The 18,557-nt window shown below is 42.7% G+C and overlaps 1 protein-coding gene across 1 annotated transcript in view; it reads left to right on the forward strand.

Moving 5' to 3' along the window:
- LOC132335970 (receptor-type tyrosine-protein phosphatase T-like) overlaps nt 1-12,477 on the forward strand; it is a 236,118-nt gene extending 223,641 nt beyond the window's left edge. The window contains exons 7-8 of the mRNA XM_059863005.1: nt 11,995-12,288; nt 12,398-12,477. Of these exons, the coding sequence (XP_059718988.1) occupies nt 11,995-12,288; nt 12,398-12,477 (374 nt within the window). The remainder of the gene's footprint in view (nt 1-11,994; nt 12,289-12,397) is intronic.
- The last annotated feature ends 6,080 nt before the right edge of the window (nt 12,478-18,557 follow it).

The following is an 18,557-nucleotide window of genomic DNA, read 5'->3' on the forward strand; positions in this document are numbered from 1 at the left end:
AATTTTAACTCCATCAGCCACGATGCATCTCTTTCAAGCCCTTTGTCTGGTGGTAGATCTTGTTTTTATTAACTGTCCCAGGGGTGAGACAGCAGCAAACAAGAAAGAATAAAGAATTCATTAGCCAACTGCAGATATTCTTGGAAATATTGGCAGTCTTATAAAAAGAAGTAAAACTGGAACCTTCAGAATCCTGGATCTCTGGTGGCCCCTAAGTCTTTAGGGTTAATGGGATCAACTCTGAGGTGGTTTTGCACTTTGATTCAGAAGCAGAAGGTTTGTTCCTTCCATTGGGGAAATAAAGCAGTTGAAATACATCAGCCTAAGTGCAAACATTCCTTTTGGGAGTACATCTCTGTGTAGCAGGCAGGATTTCCCTGGAGATGCTGCTTCCTGCCTTAGAGGTGGAAGAGATCCCTTTGTGTTCTGGGAATTGCCATGGCACTTGAAGTTCTTCCTGGTGTTTAACTACCTGGACAAGGATTGTTTTTGCCACCACAAGCAAAGATTGTTGCCATGCAGACTTTGTGATAAATCCATAGGTTGCTTATGCATGTCTGTATACAGCATGGCTTTTGTGGCAGCAAAACAGTAATTGGTCCTGGACCTGGCTCTTTCTCACACTTTGTTCTCAATAAAAGGAAGGATTATTAGCCTTCATCTTGAATTTCTGGGATGAAATGTGCTGCTTTAGATGTAAACCACAGGACAATTTCTGTAGGTGGTATTTCTGGGAATGTTTTGGAACCTGCATGAGGAACATTTCAATATCCCTGACATCCAGTTATTCAGGTAGTTTCTCCAGGTTTCCAGGGGTGCCCATCTGCTCTTACCCCAGAGAAAGGAGTAAAGTGAGAAAACTTTTAAATTTGAATGAAGCATAGCTGTGATAACAGCAAATCCTGCTCTTCCCTTGGGCTGTGAATGTTCCCAGGTCTGTAATTTCAGCCAGTTAAGGGAGGAGGAATGACTGCCCAAAATGAGCCCTGGGCCAAGTACCTTGGCAAAGAGTCATGTCTGCTTCAGCCAAGCTAACACTGAGATCACAGCTGTGCTCCTGCTCAGGCTGATAGCCAGCAAACCTGCACTCAGGTGAGCACCCACTCTGACACTTGGTGGCCTGGATGTGGAAATGGACAAAGGTGTGCACAAGCTGATTGGTGTCACAGTCCTTTTCATGCTTGTGCCATGTCTGCTTTAGTGGATCCGATGGATGAGCCTGTCAAAGGAGTGGGTTTGGTTCAGAGAAGGGGGAGATGGGGAAACCCAGGGCACTGGGAATATTTCTCTGTCTGCTCTGGGGTGCCCTGACCCCCAGGGCAGCACTGACTTGGACCCTCATCCATGGAGAAAGTTTCCCAGACTTCAAGATAGACTGGAATCCACAAAAGTGTGAAACAGATTGTAGAGAGCAGTGCAGGTGTGTCACTGGGTGAGAAATTGAGGGTTTGGGGTTTTTAGTATGTTGTGGATGGCAGCAAGATGGAGGGCACAGGGTGTCATCCTGGGCTTCTTCTTCATGCTTCTTCCTCCTTCTCCATGGGTTTGGGTGGCATTTTGTGATTGGGCAGAAAAGTCCCCATTGCAGCTCTGTGGGATCAGTTATTGGGTTAAAAGGGGAAATAATCCAGGTGTCCGTTCTTAAAGGGATAGTTTAGCATTAAAAGACCTTGGAACAAGAGACTGTTGGCCATTTTGTGCCTTCTAATGAAAAGCTGCTGAACTCACAGCAGTGAGACTGTTTCACTGATAAGAAACAATAAACATCTGAGTCTGAACATGAACTGCTGTCTCAAGTGCCTTCAGTCCAGACCCAGAGAAAACAACAACTGGGACCCTGGCAACTGAGACCCCCCCACCTGGATAGTTTGCCAGCTGCTGCTTCAGGATATAGAGCTGAAAAGCTGGAAAGTTCCTTGGGGGTGTCTCCCTGAGATCCCTGTTGGCACATTTGTTATTTACAATACCAGCCTCAGCTTTCTTTGTGTTAAATTTGACTTGCCTCCTCATGGTCAAACATGATCCGTGTCTTTCACAGATCTATCACAGGAAAACAAATGCTTAAGTGAGAATGTTTTTCTTTATGGACTGAAAAACCCTAAATTTGTGTGTCAAGCCTGGCACACTCTTCTTTGTAGGAGGTCATAAAGTCTGTAGGCTGGAACACAAGTCTGCATTCAGTCTCTGGCCCTGCAGCCATCCATTAATCATTATTTCCAGTTATAAAATAATATATTCCTATTGTTTCACCAGAGTTTTGTGTGGATTATCTGTGGGCAGAGCCTGGAAGAGCCCTGAGTGGACCCAGCTCTGGGTACAGTTGTGTCTGAGAGAGAAGGGATCAGTGCCACTGCCTGGGGACATGATTGAGTCTGTGACTCACTGTCATGCTACTCTCTCCTGTTTAACTCCAGCCTGGCTGGTTCCTCAGTTTTCTGACTGCTCCCCATCAGTCCTGCACAGCCCAGGGATGTAAAGGACAATGGGATTTTTACTGCCCTGCTTTGCCTCAAATGAAGTGAAGCATCCTGCCTCAGGCTTTTCCTGCAAACCTAGCAGGTTGCTATGGATTAAGCTCCTTAATCAATCCAGGCAAACCATTCCATGCTGCTTCCTGGTGGTCAATACCTCCAATCACTTGCCATTTCAGCAGCTTAGAGACTAATGATCCTTCATTCTGCAGACAGGGATGTGCCAGAAAGCAGAACTTGCTAAATATCCACTCTAGGCAGAGCTATAAAATCCTTTTGCCTCTGTCCTTTCCCACCACCATCAGCTGGTAGCATAGCAACTGTTGAAGCTGCTTGAACTTGAGTTGACCTGAAATTACATGTTTCTCAGTTTACGTGTTTATTAACGCCTTTCTACTTTTTTTGGTGCTTGCTAAGATTACATTTTTCAGTCCCTGTGGGATATTAGCAGCTTGTTCATGCAGAAAGCAGAAATAGACTTAATAACACGTGATGGATGAGCTCAGAGGGACCCTGGGATTAGAAACGTGAGGGAGAGCTGAAGGTGGCCCTGAGCAGTGACTGGTGGAGAGACCCTTGGTTCTGGTAGGATGTGCATGCAGATTTCCATTTAATTGTACAGATTGAGAGGGGCCAGGAGGAGGAGCAGCAGCTCAGAGGCTGTTTTTTCAGACTGTAGAGATGGAGAAGTGGCTGTTCAAGGCAGCAGAGTGAGCTGGAGATCAGCAGAGATTGTAGCACCCTGGGATTTCTCACCTGGGGGAGAGACAACTCAGACACAGGTTCATGAGTAACATGCAGCTTGAAAGATTGTTGGTCCAGGTGCAGTTGCAGCAATTTCTAGAGGAGGAATCAGTGTTTTGATCAGAGTTTCTGCAAAGTTACTATACTTTCATCTCTCTTGTTAAAAGAGAGGAGATGCTTAGTTCTCTTAGTTTTGTAATTACTGTGTTCAGATATGTTAAAGCCTAGCTTGTATTTCTTCATGGGTCATTTGCAGGTTAACATGAAACCTTAGTCCACACTTAGCTGATATGCCTGTCATCAACTCCAAGAAATGAGGGAAGAAGCAAAAACTAAAAATTACTAATTGTAGTGTAAGGAATATACATCAAAGACAAGTCTGGAGAACAGGACTTGGTTCAAGCGTGCTGGACATGCTCCTTCTGGAGCAAAATGGAGCAGTTAGATGCTGCACAGAGGAAGTCATGGTCTCTTTATTTTTACTGGTTTTTTGGTCAAATGAAACCTGAACGATTTTTCTGTGTGTGACACAATCTCAGCAGATGGAAGTAAGATGCTCCATTCTCAGAACAGTTTTAGTAAGAGAATGAAATCCTTTCCCCAGCAGGCACTTTGAGCACTGAATGATTAAATCAAAGAGCATCACTGTCACCAGTGATTCTGTCATCACTGTCACATGTTCTGGCTGCATGGATAAAAGGAAAATGAGTTGGGCTCACCTTTCCCAGAGAAAGGCATCATCATTTATCTTCATGGAATGTGTTTAGACTGCAGCACCTCAGTTCTGCCCTGAGTGAGGGCTTTCAGAGAGGATTCAAGGGGCTTAGAGGTGCTCAGTATTATCTCTTGGCTTTCCCCCTAAGTGACTGATCCAGCACCTCTCTGTGTTTCACACTGAGGGCCATGTGCTGAGAGAATAAAGAGTAAGGAGGTAAAATGCATCTTACCTCTATTTTAATACCACTCAAAAGATGGGGGATCAGGGAGCAATTTATTTTATCTGTCTTAGATATATGCCTTAAGGTGAGCCCATTCTCTCCATTGACAATTAAGGGAACCTGAGATAATTAGTGCAGGCTGGAACATGGAGAAGCTACATAGTGAAAGTCAAGCTAATTGTAATCAGCTCCTGGATGGCCAGGAGTCCTTGTGTTGGGCCTTTCATGTTCCATGAAAGATCCCTGTAAAGAGAGAGGCATCCCTGAACCAACAAGAAGCACTGCTCTTCTCTGTCATGTGCTTTTGTTGCTTTTTTGCTGTTGACAAACTCAGAAAATTAAACATGCTTTAAAACTGAGAGTGATTTGTCTGTCCATGACTGCAGCCCTGGGGATCTTGTCATTCCTGGAGCTTGCCTCCAGAGCCAGCCTGGGCACTCTGCAGGGCAGCACTCCCATCCAGGGGGGAAAGGCTGCCTGCTGGCACTCACCCTGCACAAGGAATAGGTTTTGCTGCAAAAAACTGGAGGCTCCTACACATCAGTAGTGAGAGTCTATGGCCACCTTTTTAGCTCTGTTACAGTGCAAATGATGACTCAAAGAGAAGCATTCAGGTCTAATCTATGCGAGTCCTTGTAATAAGCTTTACAATTAGAGCACAGACTCTTCCACCTAATTCACTTAATTTACACTGGGAAATGAGATACTGTTCAACTAATCCAATGCTATTTTCTTTATTAGAGAATGAAAGCATCCTCTGAGGCTCTGGTGGGATTCAGGCTAAGCTTCTGAGGCACAAATAGTGTGAAATGCTAATGAATTAGCACGCTGCTGTAATTCCCTCTTAGGATCTGGTGCCCCTCTCCTTCAGCCTCTCACACCATTGGAAGGCTTGGCAGGAGGCACTGGCTCTGCACCAGCTCTTGGTGCACTCAGGGTGGCTCTGTAAACGTTTGATAAGATGACCCTGATACAGATGGACCTTCTTCAAGCAGGGTTTGTTCCAGCTGCCTTGCCTGGGGACTGCAGGGCTTTCAGGTGTTGTCTTGATTTTTTAGGTTTTTCTAAGCCTTCTGCTGTTTACATTCTTGTAACTTTCTCCCACGATTTCTGTAAATAACTGATTGTTTTGCATTCTGTTATGGAGGAGGAGAAATTTGGTGGACTGTTGGTTTGTTCAGTGTCATTGGAGAGGTGGCACTGTCACCCTCCAGTCCACTGTCACTTTTGGAAATCTGTAAATGCTGGAGTCAGAAAATAAACTTCCCTTTTTTACCTTGGAAAGATCAGTGAGTCCACATTGTGTTGTTTTGTGTCCGATGGTGACATTCAGGAAAGGGTTCAGAGGTTTTTCTCCTGCTTTGCAGCAGCTCCTGTGAAGGTTGTTGTGTTCTCTTTAATCCCTGACAGCCCAGTTGCTTAGTTCAGAGCACATGTTCAAGTCACTAAAGGGTATTTCCTCTTCTTCTTGAAGGGACAATACAGAAAGAATGTTTTCTCTCTTTTCATCAGGCTGATGGATCAAGTTCTCCCTTCATATCTGTGTACTGCACCTGTGCTGTTGGGAGATGTTGAGGGAATAGCCTGTAGTTTTTGAGTCTGGGGTTTTGAGGGGATGGTAGAAGACAAGCATCCTGCCAGATAATGGGTCTCTTGGTTTCTTTTTTGTTATTGATTGCTGTCCCCTGGGTTCTGCTCATCTCTTCTTTTCATTGTTGTGCTGATTCTGTGACCACTTTGCTCAATATTTCACATTTTCTGGCTCGTTTTTACTTTCTCCTTTGCTTTTTGTACGTTAAATATTGGTGAGTCCCCTGCAGAGAGAAGCAGCAGCTCTTGAGGGAAAAGCAAAAGGGAAAAAGCACATTGTAGTGGCAAATGAGTATTTTATATCACAGAGCACTAAGATCACTTATTTCTGTGTTGGGAAGAAGCACCAGATGCAGAGCAGTGACACAGAGTTTGTCCCAGGATCCAAAGAACAGAGCTCCATCCCACAGTACAGGAATGCCCACAGAGGAGAAGAGGTGGAAAGGTGATGTTTGCCTGCTGGGAATGATCTGTCCATAATGGGTGGTTTGAGTACAAACTCAAACAGTAAATGCTTTTCACATCTGAAATTTATAGATCTATGAAACCATTGCCCCTTGGTGTACGGGCTGTAGAAATCCCAAATCTTCCTCTACTCTCACTTTTCTGGATTTTGGCTTTAATTAAATATTGAGAATTGTTGATTTCAGGATTGGTTCTGGGCACTTTTCCTGGGGCTCAGACAGACCATATCATTCCCTGGTGCAATTTACCTGTCCAGGTGAATTAATGAATCATTTATTGCTGCTGCTGGCACACTCTTATAGCACTTGACACGTGCTGCTGCTGTCAGCCTGTTACAGTACTGAGAGACAGTCCTGGATGTCTCTCCTAGACAAAATCTATTAGTGCAGTGTCAGCACAGTGAAATCTTCCTAGGCTAAATATTGTAAAATCCAGGTGCCTTTTTCCTTCTGTGTAACAAATGGAACTTGAAGTTTGGACCATCACTAGAAAACAAAATTTACCTGCTGCATTTATGACAGTGGTAGGAAGTGTGGGAAAAAGCAATGCCAGTATAAATATTGACATTCAGAGCTCTGAAGGCTCATTGTTATTGTATGAAACTAGAAAAGCTGCCCACAGATGCTGCTCAGACAGTCTGGCTGTTGTGTAGAAAACTATATAATACTTTTTATTCTGTGTTTTCTGCATTAAAAGAGTTTTGAGAAGCTTAAAATTTAGTTTCCTTGCCTTTCAGTCCCATCCTGAACAGTTTGACAAGCACAGTCCACAGCTGCTTGTTAAGAACTTGGTGAGAAAAGCTTTTAGAATTCCCATGAGTAGGGGCATGATCAGGATCATGTTGGAAAACACAAATCCTGCTTGTCAGGGAAAGGTCTTTGTGCAGCAGGTCTCATCTCCACCTTTTCAACCCTCAAAGGATAAAAACCTCTGCATCACTTCTGATCTTATTTTCAGAACCTGTGCTCTGTCCTGTGCATGTGAGAAAACAAAACATGGAATTGCTGCACTTGGTGATACAGCAGATTTGTGACATTAAGGGTTCTTTTTGTCTTAAACAGCCACAGCCCATCCCCTGCCAATGAGAGTTTATGGTCACCTTATCTGTGCAGTTTATCAGATGGTTTTGCTAGGAAAAATTAAAAAAAATCATATAAAATTCATAGTTTAGGAGGTGTATCCAGCTGTTTTAAGATTGTGTTGTCTGTAATGTCTTTCTTTATTGATTATTTCACAGGAGAAAGTGGTAGAAGTTGTTGAGGATTTTTCTCTAGTTTTTCAGTCTTCCCAGTGGCATCCTAAGCATTCATGGAGCCAGTTATTCTTCCATCATGTAAAAATTGCTTAGAAAGCCAAGTAGAGAAATACTCCAGCAGCAGAATAGAAACACTCAGGAATATTTGCCAAAGAGTGAAATAGGTTTGTTTTCCTCAAGAGTTGGAAAGTATCATGTTAATGGTACTAGGAGTGTAAGAGCTGAGGAAGTGTCTGGGTGATGCTCCTTGTCACTGTAGAATCCCAGAATGGTTTGGGTTGGAAGGGACCTTAAAATTCATCTCAACCCACCCCCTGCCATGGCAAGGACACCTTCCACTGTCCCAGGGTCGTGTCCAACCTGGCCTGGGACACTCCCAGGGATCCAGGGGCAGCCCCAGCTGCTCTGGGCACCCTGTGCCAGGGCCTGCCCACCCTCACAGGGAGGAATTTCTAATATCCAATCTATCCCTGTCCTCTGCCAGTTTAAAGCCATCACCCCCTGCCCTGTCTCTGTGGATGATGGAATTTTAGGGGGTCCTGCAAGGAACAGATTTGGACTTGATCCTTGTGGGGCTTGAGATCCTCTGTGATTCTGTTTGGTTTATTCTGGTCCTTCATGTTAATTTTGTTTTCTCACACTCTTTGCATTACTAGAATTCATGTCATTTTCAAGTTGTAACAATGTTCAGCCCTCTGAGCTGCAGACAGGAGCTGTATCTTCTGTTCTAACAGGAGGGGAAAGGCACACCCCAATTCCCTTTGTGTCTGCACAGCTGGACCTGGTTTTAGATGCAATAAAATATTGAATTTTATTTAATATTGAATATGGTCAAAAACTCTCCTTTTTTTTGAGCCTGAACTGCATATATTGTTATTTTGGTTTGGGTTTGTTTGTTGTTTGGTTTTTTGTTTGGTCTTTTTTGTTGTTTTATGGGGGGGGGGTATTTTTGTGGGGTTTTTTGGTTGATTTTTTTTTTTTTGGTGGTGGGTTTTTTTGTGTGGGATTTTTTTTTTTTAGTGAGCACCCATAAGCACATTTTTCCACGTCATTCCCAAGTCTGGAGTTCAGTTGGGTATCCCAGGGGCAGCAATCCAGTTCCAGATGTGCTGGTTGTTGGGGAGCCTTTGGTTTCCTCCTCTCTGGAGGAGGTGGGAGAGTGGCTGAAAGGGAGCACCAGGCCAGGCAAAGCTTTTGATATAAAACAGTGTTGGGATGAAATGGGGCTTAAAATATGGCTGTTCACAATTACATGTGTGAGAGGCCAATCTGTCACCATGTTTGTTTAATCAAGGTCAAACAGAGATTTTAATTAAAATAGTGAGCTCATAACATCAGGCTGGTCATCTGTAACTGGCAAGTGGGTTTTGTAACAGAGAGAAAAAAATGTTCTCATTCATGTGCCAGTTTTGCTAAATAATGGGGAACTTGTTTAGATCACTTGCAGTAATTTGGCACAGAGTGATATTAAAAAAGTAAAAGCTTTTGCTCCAGTTGGTGCTAGTGAGAAATATTTAATTATTTTCAGTGAGGTGGGACTGATTCTTTAAAAACTACTGGAACAGCTGCTTATTCTTAGTTCCTTAAATTCAGAAGCAGGAGCAACAATTTAAATTCCTACTTTTATTACATATTACAGCACCTGTTTTTTCAGTGGTAGAGAAAGGGGAAAAGAAATGGGGGAAAGAAGGGACACCACCCTCACTTTTTTTGGTTTTTTCTTGGTGGGGATGATTTGGATTGGGACAAAAGTAGGGAAGGTGGGCGTGCTGGGTGGCATCATAATTTAAATCAGTTTGGCAACAGTGGTTACTAAACTCACTAGATGAGATCTTCGTGTCTGCCTAGCAGGATAAACTGCTCTATTAATTAAGCTCAATCCTATAAATCTCTTCTAAGTTGCCATGAAATCCCAGAGTAACCTGTATCATGTTGCTATTGAAATCTGCAGCCCAGGAGAATGGAGTTTAATATTTCATTTGTCTTGTGTTCAGCTATGATGTGACTTGTAAGATGTAGCTTTTGCATTGGGAATAAAAAGAACCAAATCTCTCTTTTAATTGCCTTGCACCAAGAAACAAGTAATAAACTGCTTGTGATCTATATTAATTTGATTTTTAATGAAAATGTATCCACACATGTTTCTTGAAAACAATTTTCCTGGAGAAATAACTTTGTAAGTCAAAACATAATCAGCCTGGTATTTCATATCAGAAAAAGATTCTGGCAGGAGTTATGGAATAGTGCAGAATTAAAGCAGAAACAGACATTCCACAGAAAATTTATCTGGCATCACTGATTTTTGTTCACATTGGATACCTGCTGCAATTACAATTCAGATTATTTTTTTCTCTGCACAACTCCTGCAGTCGGTCTCAAGGAGATAGAATGATTTGTTGTAAACAGTTAAAGAAAATTAAATCAAGCACAATTTCAGTTGATCCCTTTGTACAACAGTTTCTTTCTCTTCACTGAGCAGATCTTAACCGGCAAGAATTATCCTGAGGGGAAAATCCAATCTTCCTCCCATCATGTGGTACTCCAAGTCCTTTCTTCCACTTTTCCTTGGGCCCTGGATTCTTCCAGTTCTTTGAGGAATCACCCTCAGGAAAGAGGGGTTTACAATGACTCCCACTGAACTCTACATTTCTTATGTTGTAACATTTATGTGTTTCTTTTCCTGAGACAGAGATCACAGGATGGTTTGGGTTGGAAGGGACCTTGAAGCTCATCTGTTCCACACCTGCCATGGGCAGGGACACCTTCCACTATCCCTGGCTGCTCCAAGCCCCAGTGTCCAGCCTGGCCTTGGGCACTTCCAGGGATGGAGCAGCCACACCATCCCTGGGTACCATGTGCCATTGTTTTAAGCCCCTCTTGATAAAAATCTTTTTTGTCACCTGATTTTCACAAGAGAATAGAGTTTGTGTGCTCTGGGCTGAGGGCAAACCACATTAGAGTGTGGCAGAGGGAAGGCTGGGCAAGATTCAGGAAATTGCTCAGAATCTTGCAGAGTTCAGCTCAGGTTTTCAAAGCCACAAGGTGTATGCTATTCATGTGGTTTCCAGAAGGAAGGGTTATTTACACTGACAGAGAGGGGGAAAAGAATAATAAAAATCAGGCAGGCAGCCAGAGCTCTGTAGATTTTTTTTTTTTTTCTTTTTGGTAGTTCCATCAAAGGGAGCTGCTGAGATGTCTTTTATCAGCTTGCTTTGCTTTTTCTCACAGAGGTGGTACTCAGTAGCTGGTTTCTGCCTCCTTGTACTGCTTCTCAAACACCCAGGCACTCTTCAGGTGTCATGCAGACTTTCTGGAGTACCTTTTCCCATGAAGTTGAGCAAACTTTGCAATCAAACGCCATAGGAGGTGTTGATTCACTGTTGCCTTGGAGTTTTCTTTATTCTGAGCTACCAAGAGCCCCACTCAGAGTCAGTTCCAGGATGGGAGGATCACTGGTGTTTAAATTCGTTAATATTGTCTCAGGCGGTGCTTTGATTAGAAAATCAACATCCTCTTGTTTTTCTCTATTTTTGGGGGGTTAGGATCAGAAAATGAACAAGTGATTTGAGTTTTCCTCTTGCTGCTAATTGTGTCATGTTAAGCATTAGAATTTGGCTGAACCCCACAGCACCAGGACCAGTGACTGGGATATTCTGCTGTGCCAGGGCACAGGGCAGAGGAAGGGCTGTGCTGGAACCCTTTGATTCTTGGTGCATGCTAAGGGCACTCAGTTGTCTTTATTTAGGGTTTCTTGCCCTCACTCTCCAAGATGTTGAGTGCTGTCATTCACATGCTTAAAAGAGGGAAATGAGTATAAACCTCGTGATGAGGTTTATAAATGTTTATGAGGTTTATGAAGGCACTTTTAAACCAGAAAGATGTTTTGTGGTTCCTGTATTTTTACAGGTGTTTCTCAATCAGTAACACAACCTCCAGTGCAAGGGAGCTGAAATTTAGGCACAAAAAACCCAAGCCTGTGGTATTTTGTGAGACCCACGTCGTAGGGAGGAAATTATGAATCTGACTCATGTTCTCAGAAGGCTAATTTATTATTTTATGATTTATATTATATTAAAGAATACTATATTACTAAAGAGTACAGAAAGGATACAGACAAAAGGCTGAAAGATAATAAAGAAAACTTGTGATTCTCTTCTCCAGAGTCTGACACAGCTTGACTGTGATTGGCCATTAAGTCAAAACAATTCACTGCAGAAACCAATGAAACAATCACTGTTGGTAAACAATCTCCAAACACATTCCAAAGCAGCAAAACACAGGAGAAGCAAATCAGATCATTATTGGTTTCATTTTTCTCTGAGGCTTCTCAGCTCCCCAGGAGAAAAATCCTGGGCAAAGAGATTTTTCAGAAAATATGACAGTGACACAAGCCCAATTCTTTCCAGTAACAGATTAAATTCTCATAAAACATTTGGTAAATTAGATGGGGAAATCATGCCTTTGTTAAAAAAGGTTTTGGGATGGAAATTTGTACATTTTCTGACTCCTTGTGCTTTGTTTCTGTCCCCAGAGCCTCCCACCCCGATCGCGCCCCCGGAGCTGCTGGCCGTGGGAGCCACGTACCTGTGGATCAAGCCCAACGCCAACTCCATCATCGGGGACGGGCCCATCATCCTCAAGGAGGTGGAGTACAGGACCACCACGGGCAACTGGGCAGAGACCCACATCGTGGACTCCCCCAACTACAAGCTGTGGCACCTGGACCCCGACGTGGAGTACGAGATCCGCGTGCTGCTGACGCGCCCCGGGGAAGGGGGCACCGGGCCCCCCGGGCCCCCCCTGACCACCAGGACCAAGTGTGCAGGTGAGGGCTCTGCTGCTGCCACTCCCAAACAGGTGCTCTGTCAGTGCAGGGTGTAATTAGCCTCCTCTTGTGTGAGGCATGGGGGGAGCACCTGTGGCTGTGCATGCAGGGGGAAGGAGGGTGAAATGGCTGTACCTGCCACTGGTGACGCTGCAAATGGCATCGATGTACACATGTAGGGGGTATTAACAGAGGATGCAGAAAGGGTGTTGCCATCTTGTGTGGGAAAGGAGGTTTGAGGAAAATGTGCACTATGTTGTGTAGGAATTCCTGAGCACAGTCTCTGAACTGGAGGAAGAACTGTTATAAAAAGTCTTTTGAAAATGGGAAAACATGTGGGTGAATCATGGACTCCAAGATGCAGAAGGATGAACCATTGCTTCATTCTTCTGTCCTATATTATTACTCTATTCTTAAGAAACCCATAACCCCTTCCAGCCTGTCCAACACAGCTTTGACCTCACTGGTCAACCAACCAAAATACCATCACCCTTTGGTAAACAAATCTCCATAACACATTCCACATGTGCCTGGCAACAGGTGCAGCAAGAGGAGATAAGAATTGGTTTCATTCTTTCTCTGAGCTTTCTCACAGCTTCTCACAGCCTTCCCCAGGGAAAATGCCTGGGAATGCCTGTGCCTGCTCTCTGTGGCCAGAAAACTCTGCCACACAGCCCTGCTGCAGGTGCTTCGGCATGGCTCTGAGCTGATACTGGGAATTTGGGAGCATCCCAGAATGTTTTGTTTTGTTCTACAGGCAGATGTTTAAAAACTGTTGGTTTCATGCTTTTGGTTTGTCTGATAAACTCTAGCCACAGCGTGAGCCTGCTTTCTGTTGGAATAGGCAAAGAACTTCTTTTTTCCAACCAGTCCTGCAGTAGGAAAATTGTTCTTAAGACCAGGCTGTGATAACATTTTCAGCCCTAAGTGGACAACAAAATTTATCTTGTTTGATTGTGGATCTGCAGTGGATATTTACAAATTCACACTGTTATCGGTTTGAGTGCTTTGTGGTGAAGGAGGAAATTTTTAAAATAATAATTTCAATTATTATGATTAATTTAATTTAATAATTTCTAAGTAATTTATATTTATTTAATTGTAGTAGTAATTTTTTAAAATACATTTTTGTGTTCCTTTCCCCCCCTCATTTCTGACAAAGGAATGTGTTCAGACACTTGTAGCTCCCTCCTTTTCTCATTCATATTGGAATGGATCAGGGCTGATCCAGGGGCAGAAGTAGTCCATCTTTCTTTCTAAGCCATATTGGACTTCCTGTGAAAAACTGACAGATGATGTTGCTCATGTTTCAGATATATTGGCTATTCATCCTGTTGTCATACATTAATCATTAGCCATTAAGGGAAATCAACCCCTGTGCCTGGCAAGGGGATGAGCAAAGCATTTTTCTTCCTCACAGGCTTTTTTCCACCACACAACTTCATTTTCTAGCATTTCTGTAATTTTAGCAAGGTCCTTCCTGTGGTGGGAACAAAGAACAGGGATTAAAAGGCTTCTCTTCTTTTGCTACAAATCCTCCTTCCTCCCCACAAATTATTGGTTTACAACATGTGAATTTAAGAAGTGAAAACCTTTTAAGAACATTGTTTCCTGTTACTCTTTCTGATCAAACAGCAAATCTGAAATGGGAAGAAGGCATCCAGAACACCCAAAATCCTCCTAGGATGGGATTAAGCAGTACAATTTTAGTGCTCCTAATCCACTTCATGGCAGGAACATTTCCAGCAATATCCTCTTTACCAAGAGAGGAAACCTGGCAGGCTGGCTGTGTTCTGGGTGGCACATTTATTATGAAGGTTGTAAATTAGTGAAGGTTTAGTGCCCCTTTGAGAAGATTTGGTAAAAAATAAATAAATCTGAGCCCTGACATGGAGGTGTTTGCTTGGTTCAGCACCTGTCCTTTGGTAGAACACAGATGTTTTAGGCTTTGCAGCAGCTGTATGGAAAGCATGAGGTGACATGGATGATGTCCTGGTCTGTTTGGGAAGTTGCCACATGTTCTGCTGCTCACCTTCTGTCTTTCTTCTCCTTTCCTAGTGTGGTCAGATTCTCTGACCTCACCAGAAGTCACTGCAGGCCTGGCCTGGGACTGTGCATTTGCAGATGGAAACGTGTCGTGCTCAGATTTGCTCTGGGGTTGATGTGTTGTCACTTTGCAGTGTCACACTCTCTGCAGCAGCCAAACTTGCAAGGCTCTCTGCCTTACCTGTGGAAAATGCTGGGTTTGGCTTAATTCAGGAATTAAGATTAAAAAAACCTTGACTTTGTGCTTACTATTGTCTTGTCCTGTGCCCCAGACTGCTGAGTTTCCTGCCCAGTTCAGGTATTGACTGACTCCGAGAAGGATGACGTGGATAATTTGTTCAAATTGGCAAAGCTGAGGCACTTTCTGCTTTCCATCCTATTTTACTAATGAAAATCTAACTGGAGAAGGTCATTCAGTTAATGTTAGCTGTCATACAGGCCTTGTTGAGATTGATGGTGATGGCATTTATGTTTTGTTTAGGGCACTGGGTAGGAGAAATTGTAATGATCTTGGTCGAAGCGTGGACCAGGAGGAAGGGAGAGATTTAATAGCTAAAGATGTACAATTTCACCAGATGCCAACTGAAATGATAGACAAGAAAATGCAACTCATTATTCCAATTTCCATGCGTCGTGGAACTCCTTCAAAACACCATTTTGAGGGTAATTACACAAAACTTTCACGGTGAAGATTTTCAAAAATGTGCTGAACTGAGAAAACAGCTCTGCTGCCTTGATTTTCCTAAGAGTACCTAATGAATGACATCAGGGAAAATTGAGGGGTTTTAAAATAGTTGAGGGATGAGTGATGTTGATTTTTTTAATGTGAATTTTTTGGTTGTTTTATTATTTGCATTTACTTTTTCTGAGCAAGAGGGGAAGTACCAAACTCCTACACATTAGGATGCAACCAGCAGGTGATTGGAGCAGCCCAGTTTTACTGCACTGTTTGGTGTTGTGCTGTCTTTATTCAGACCACAAATAAAGTAAGAGCAGAGAATATCACCTGTACTGGAGAAGCATTTACTTATTTAAATTTCTAGAAATCAGTGTAACAATAAACAGAAGGTGGCTGCAACCCTCTAAGAGAGGGAAGTCAATATCCCTTGGACTGAATACTCTGCCCAGGCTCTTTTCACATCGAGACTGTATTTTTATAAATTTTTTTTTGTTGTTCTGAGTAAGTGCTGGCCTTCAGTTCAAGCACAAGTTGCAATGAGACTCTTATTTAGAGATGAAAATGAGAAGATTTGGGAAGGACCAGGCTTCTCTTTCACTTCAAGCAGCAGAAGTTCATTTACAAAGTTGCCCTTGCCTGTTTTGTTTCTTGACTGTGAGCTTTGCATCAGAGCAAAAGCGTGGCCAGGATGGTCCAGCATGAGCTCAGACATCAGGAAAACTCTGACAAAATCATCAATAAGTTTCAGATTTTGATCACACTGAATGGAAGGTGTCTATATGGACTTGAAAACTTGAAAGGGCTTTTTTTTTAATTAGATAAGACCAATAATGTGATTAGGGAATGTCCTGCTCTAAATGAGCATAAAGAAGTTTTATTAAACTGGATAATATCTATATTTCTATATCTAAATAGCAGTGTGTGCCCAGGCATGTTACCCCACTGGTGATGCTTTTGGTGTTCTACAGGACAGCATTACATGACTTAATTAATATTTGATCTATAGAAGATAATACTCAAAATTAAATCCCAGCTTACCTTTTTCAAGGGAAAGCCAACTGCCAGAAAATATGGCAAGCCCTGCACAAATGATTTGTTCATTTGTTTTTTGCAGGTTTTGTGTTTTGGATTTGAGTTTGTTTTTCCATGGGCTGTTCTAGGTTGTGACTTGGGACAGGAAAAGATGAAATGACCTTGAGGCATGACCCAGTCCAGTGTCAGTCAGAGGGAGGAGTTGTCAGCAGGGAATGGGGGAAAGAGAGAGATTGGTTAAGGTTAAGACCAGACATGGGGTTGAAGGCTGGCTAAAGGAAAGATAGATATAAAACATTAGTGTTTATCCCCAAAATAATAGGTTGAGGAGATAACAGGATTAGAATAAAGTGTTTGAACACAGTTCCCAATAGTGCCTGGTATTCAGCACTGGTTCTCTAAGTGTGGGGTCCTTTTAGCCATCCTCTGTAGATAAACAGAGCTTTTAAAATCCTTGCTCCATGGCCTTTGTTCACAAGTGTGTGCTTTGGGAAGCTTGAGGCTTATTTTCTTCTCTCTGCTTATTGACTATTCCTCTGCTTTTTTTGGTTTTTTTTTTTTCCTTTCTTCAGTTTCCACAGAAAGGAAGAATAGGGGGAAAGTTGTCTTTAGCTCTGGTGGATGGAAAAAAGGGAAAAGTTTGCCTTTGAGGTCATTATCCTGCAGGGAATCTTATCTGAAAACTGTTTGCTTCTAGTGGGGCAAACTCACATGAAAAACAAGGCCAAAGAGTAATATTTAAATGAATATTAATACAAGGACAGAGTAAATACTTTCTTTATGATCAATACTTACTCCTGATTAAAATATTGTCTGGACAGGCTGCCTTGAACATTTAGCTTCATTAGAACATTGTCTGATCTTCATTAGCTGTTGAGATTAAAGGAAGGGAGCCCCAGGGGGATCTTCTCTCTCTCTAAAACTCCCCAAAAAGAGATTGTGGCCAGGTGGGGATCGGGCTCTGCTCCCAGGGAGCACGCGACAGGAAGAGAGAAAACAGCTTCAGATTGTGTTAGGGGAGGTTAAAATTGGACATTAAGGAAAAACTCCATGCTGAAAGGGTTGTCAGGCATTGACACAGGCTGCTCAGGGCAGTCCTCCATCCCCAAAAGGTATGTGCACATGAACGTGGTGGTGCTGGGGGATCTAAGGGGGCTTTCCCAGCCTCAGTGACTCTATAGTTCTCTGCCTTTTTGGATGGACAACAGGTCACTTTGGGTTAATGGATGGATTCTGATCTTAGAGGGCTTTACCAGCCTTGGTGAGTTCATCATTCTCTGTGTTTTGGCAGAGAGTTGGATGTTGTTGTTGGAACTGTTGTTGGATGATGACAGCAGGTTATAAAATGATTTGTAAAATGGGGATAGTTTTACAGCCTTGAGGCTTGGAAGAAGGAAACTGTTCAGTCTGACAGGAGAATTGTTTGGTAGGGAATGGGAGGGGAGAAAAAGTCCTGAGAAACCCCAACATCTCCCCCAGAAAACACATGGCAGTGGTTCCTCATGGAACAGGCTCGTGTTCATGGGAAGTTTGTCCTCGTGTGAAAAGTCCCGTGGCTCACAGGCAGCCTCTCCCTCCAGATAAACTGATGGAGACTGCCTGAATCACCACAGGGTGATTTAGCTCCTGCAAAAAAGAGCAGTTGTCAAGAACAATGCTCCATTTTTGGTGTAGGCCTAGGGAAATAAAAGTTACTCTTAAATGATGGGGCTGAACTCGATACTGCCTTTAAAAATAGCCCAGATACAGTGGCTGATACAAATGCAAATGACCTGAGCATTCTGAGTTTGATATTGTGCTGCCAAGGAGCTGGAAAAATTTTCCTCTGGTGGTTGTTAACAGGTGACTTTGTTTGCCATGAAATCTAGTGAAGTTTACCAGTACTAAGCAGCTTTTGCCATTTTTTTGTTGGTTTAAGAGAATAGTTTGAAAGCTGTAAAAATATTTCTGGTTTTTGCTCTATTCCAGGTGTTAGAAAAAAGAAAGCATTTGCACACTGTTATGAAATGTATGAACTGAACAACCACGAGCATGTGCACTGAGTATGAGTTCAAAAACATTTCCTTGTGGTTTAATTTTAAGGTGATATCTCCCATTAAATGGGAAACTTCCACGTGTTAATGTGGAAAAATATGATTCAAGGTTGCTACACTGCTGCCTTCATTTTTTTTTCCTCCAGATTATAATAAAAAAAAAAATTAAAACTCGGATCTACGAGTCAAAGCATTGCACAAAAAACCTATCAAGTGACTTGAAAGAGTGTTCTGTGATTTTTTTGGTATTAATGAAATCACTGATTCTCAGACTTATTTAACTTGTAGCTACTCTAAACCTTGTGCTGAAAGACACATTCATTTCCACTATTAATATTAAATTTTAAATCTCGCCTCCAGTCTCCTGTAACTTTAAATGGAGAGGGTGGGGGAAATAGAGGCTTTTTTAGCAAGTGAAGGAAAACATTATCATAGAATTCTAGAATATTCCCGAGCTGGAAGAGACCCACAGGGATCAT

Source organism: Haemorhous mexicanus, chromosome 18 (genome assembly GCF_027477595.1).
Source record: "Haemorhous mexicanus isolate bHaeMex1 chromosome 18, bHaeMex1.pri, whole genome shotgun sequence".
NCBI classification, from domain to species: Eukaryota; Metazoa; Chordata; class Aves; order Passeriformes; family Fringillidae; genus Haemorhous; species Haemorhous mexicanus.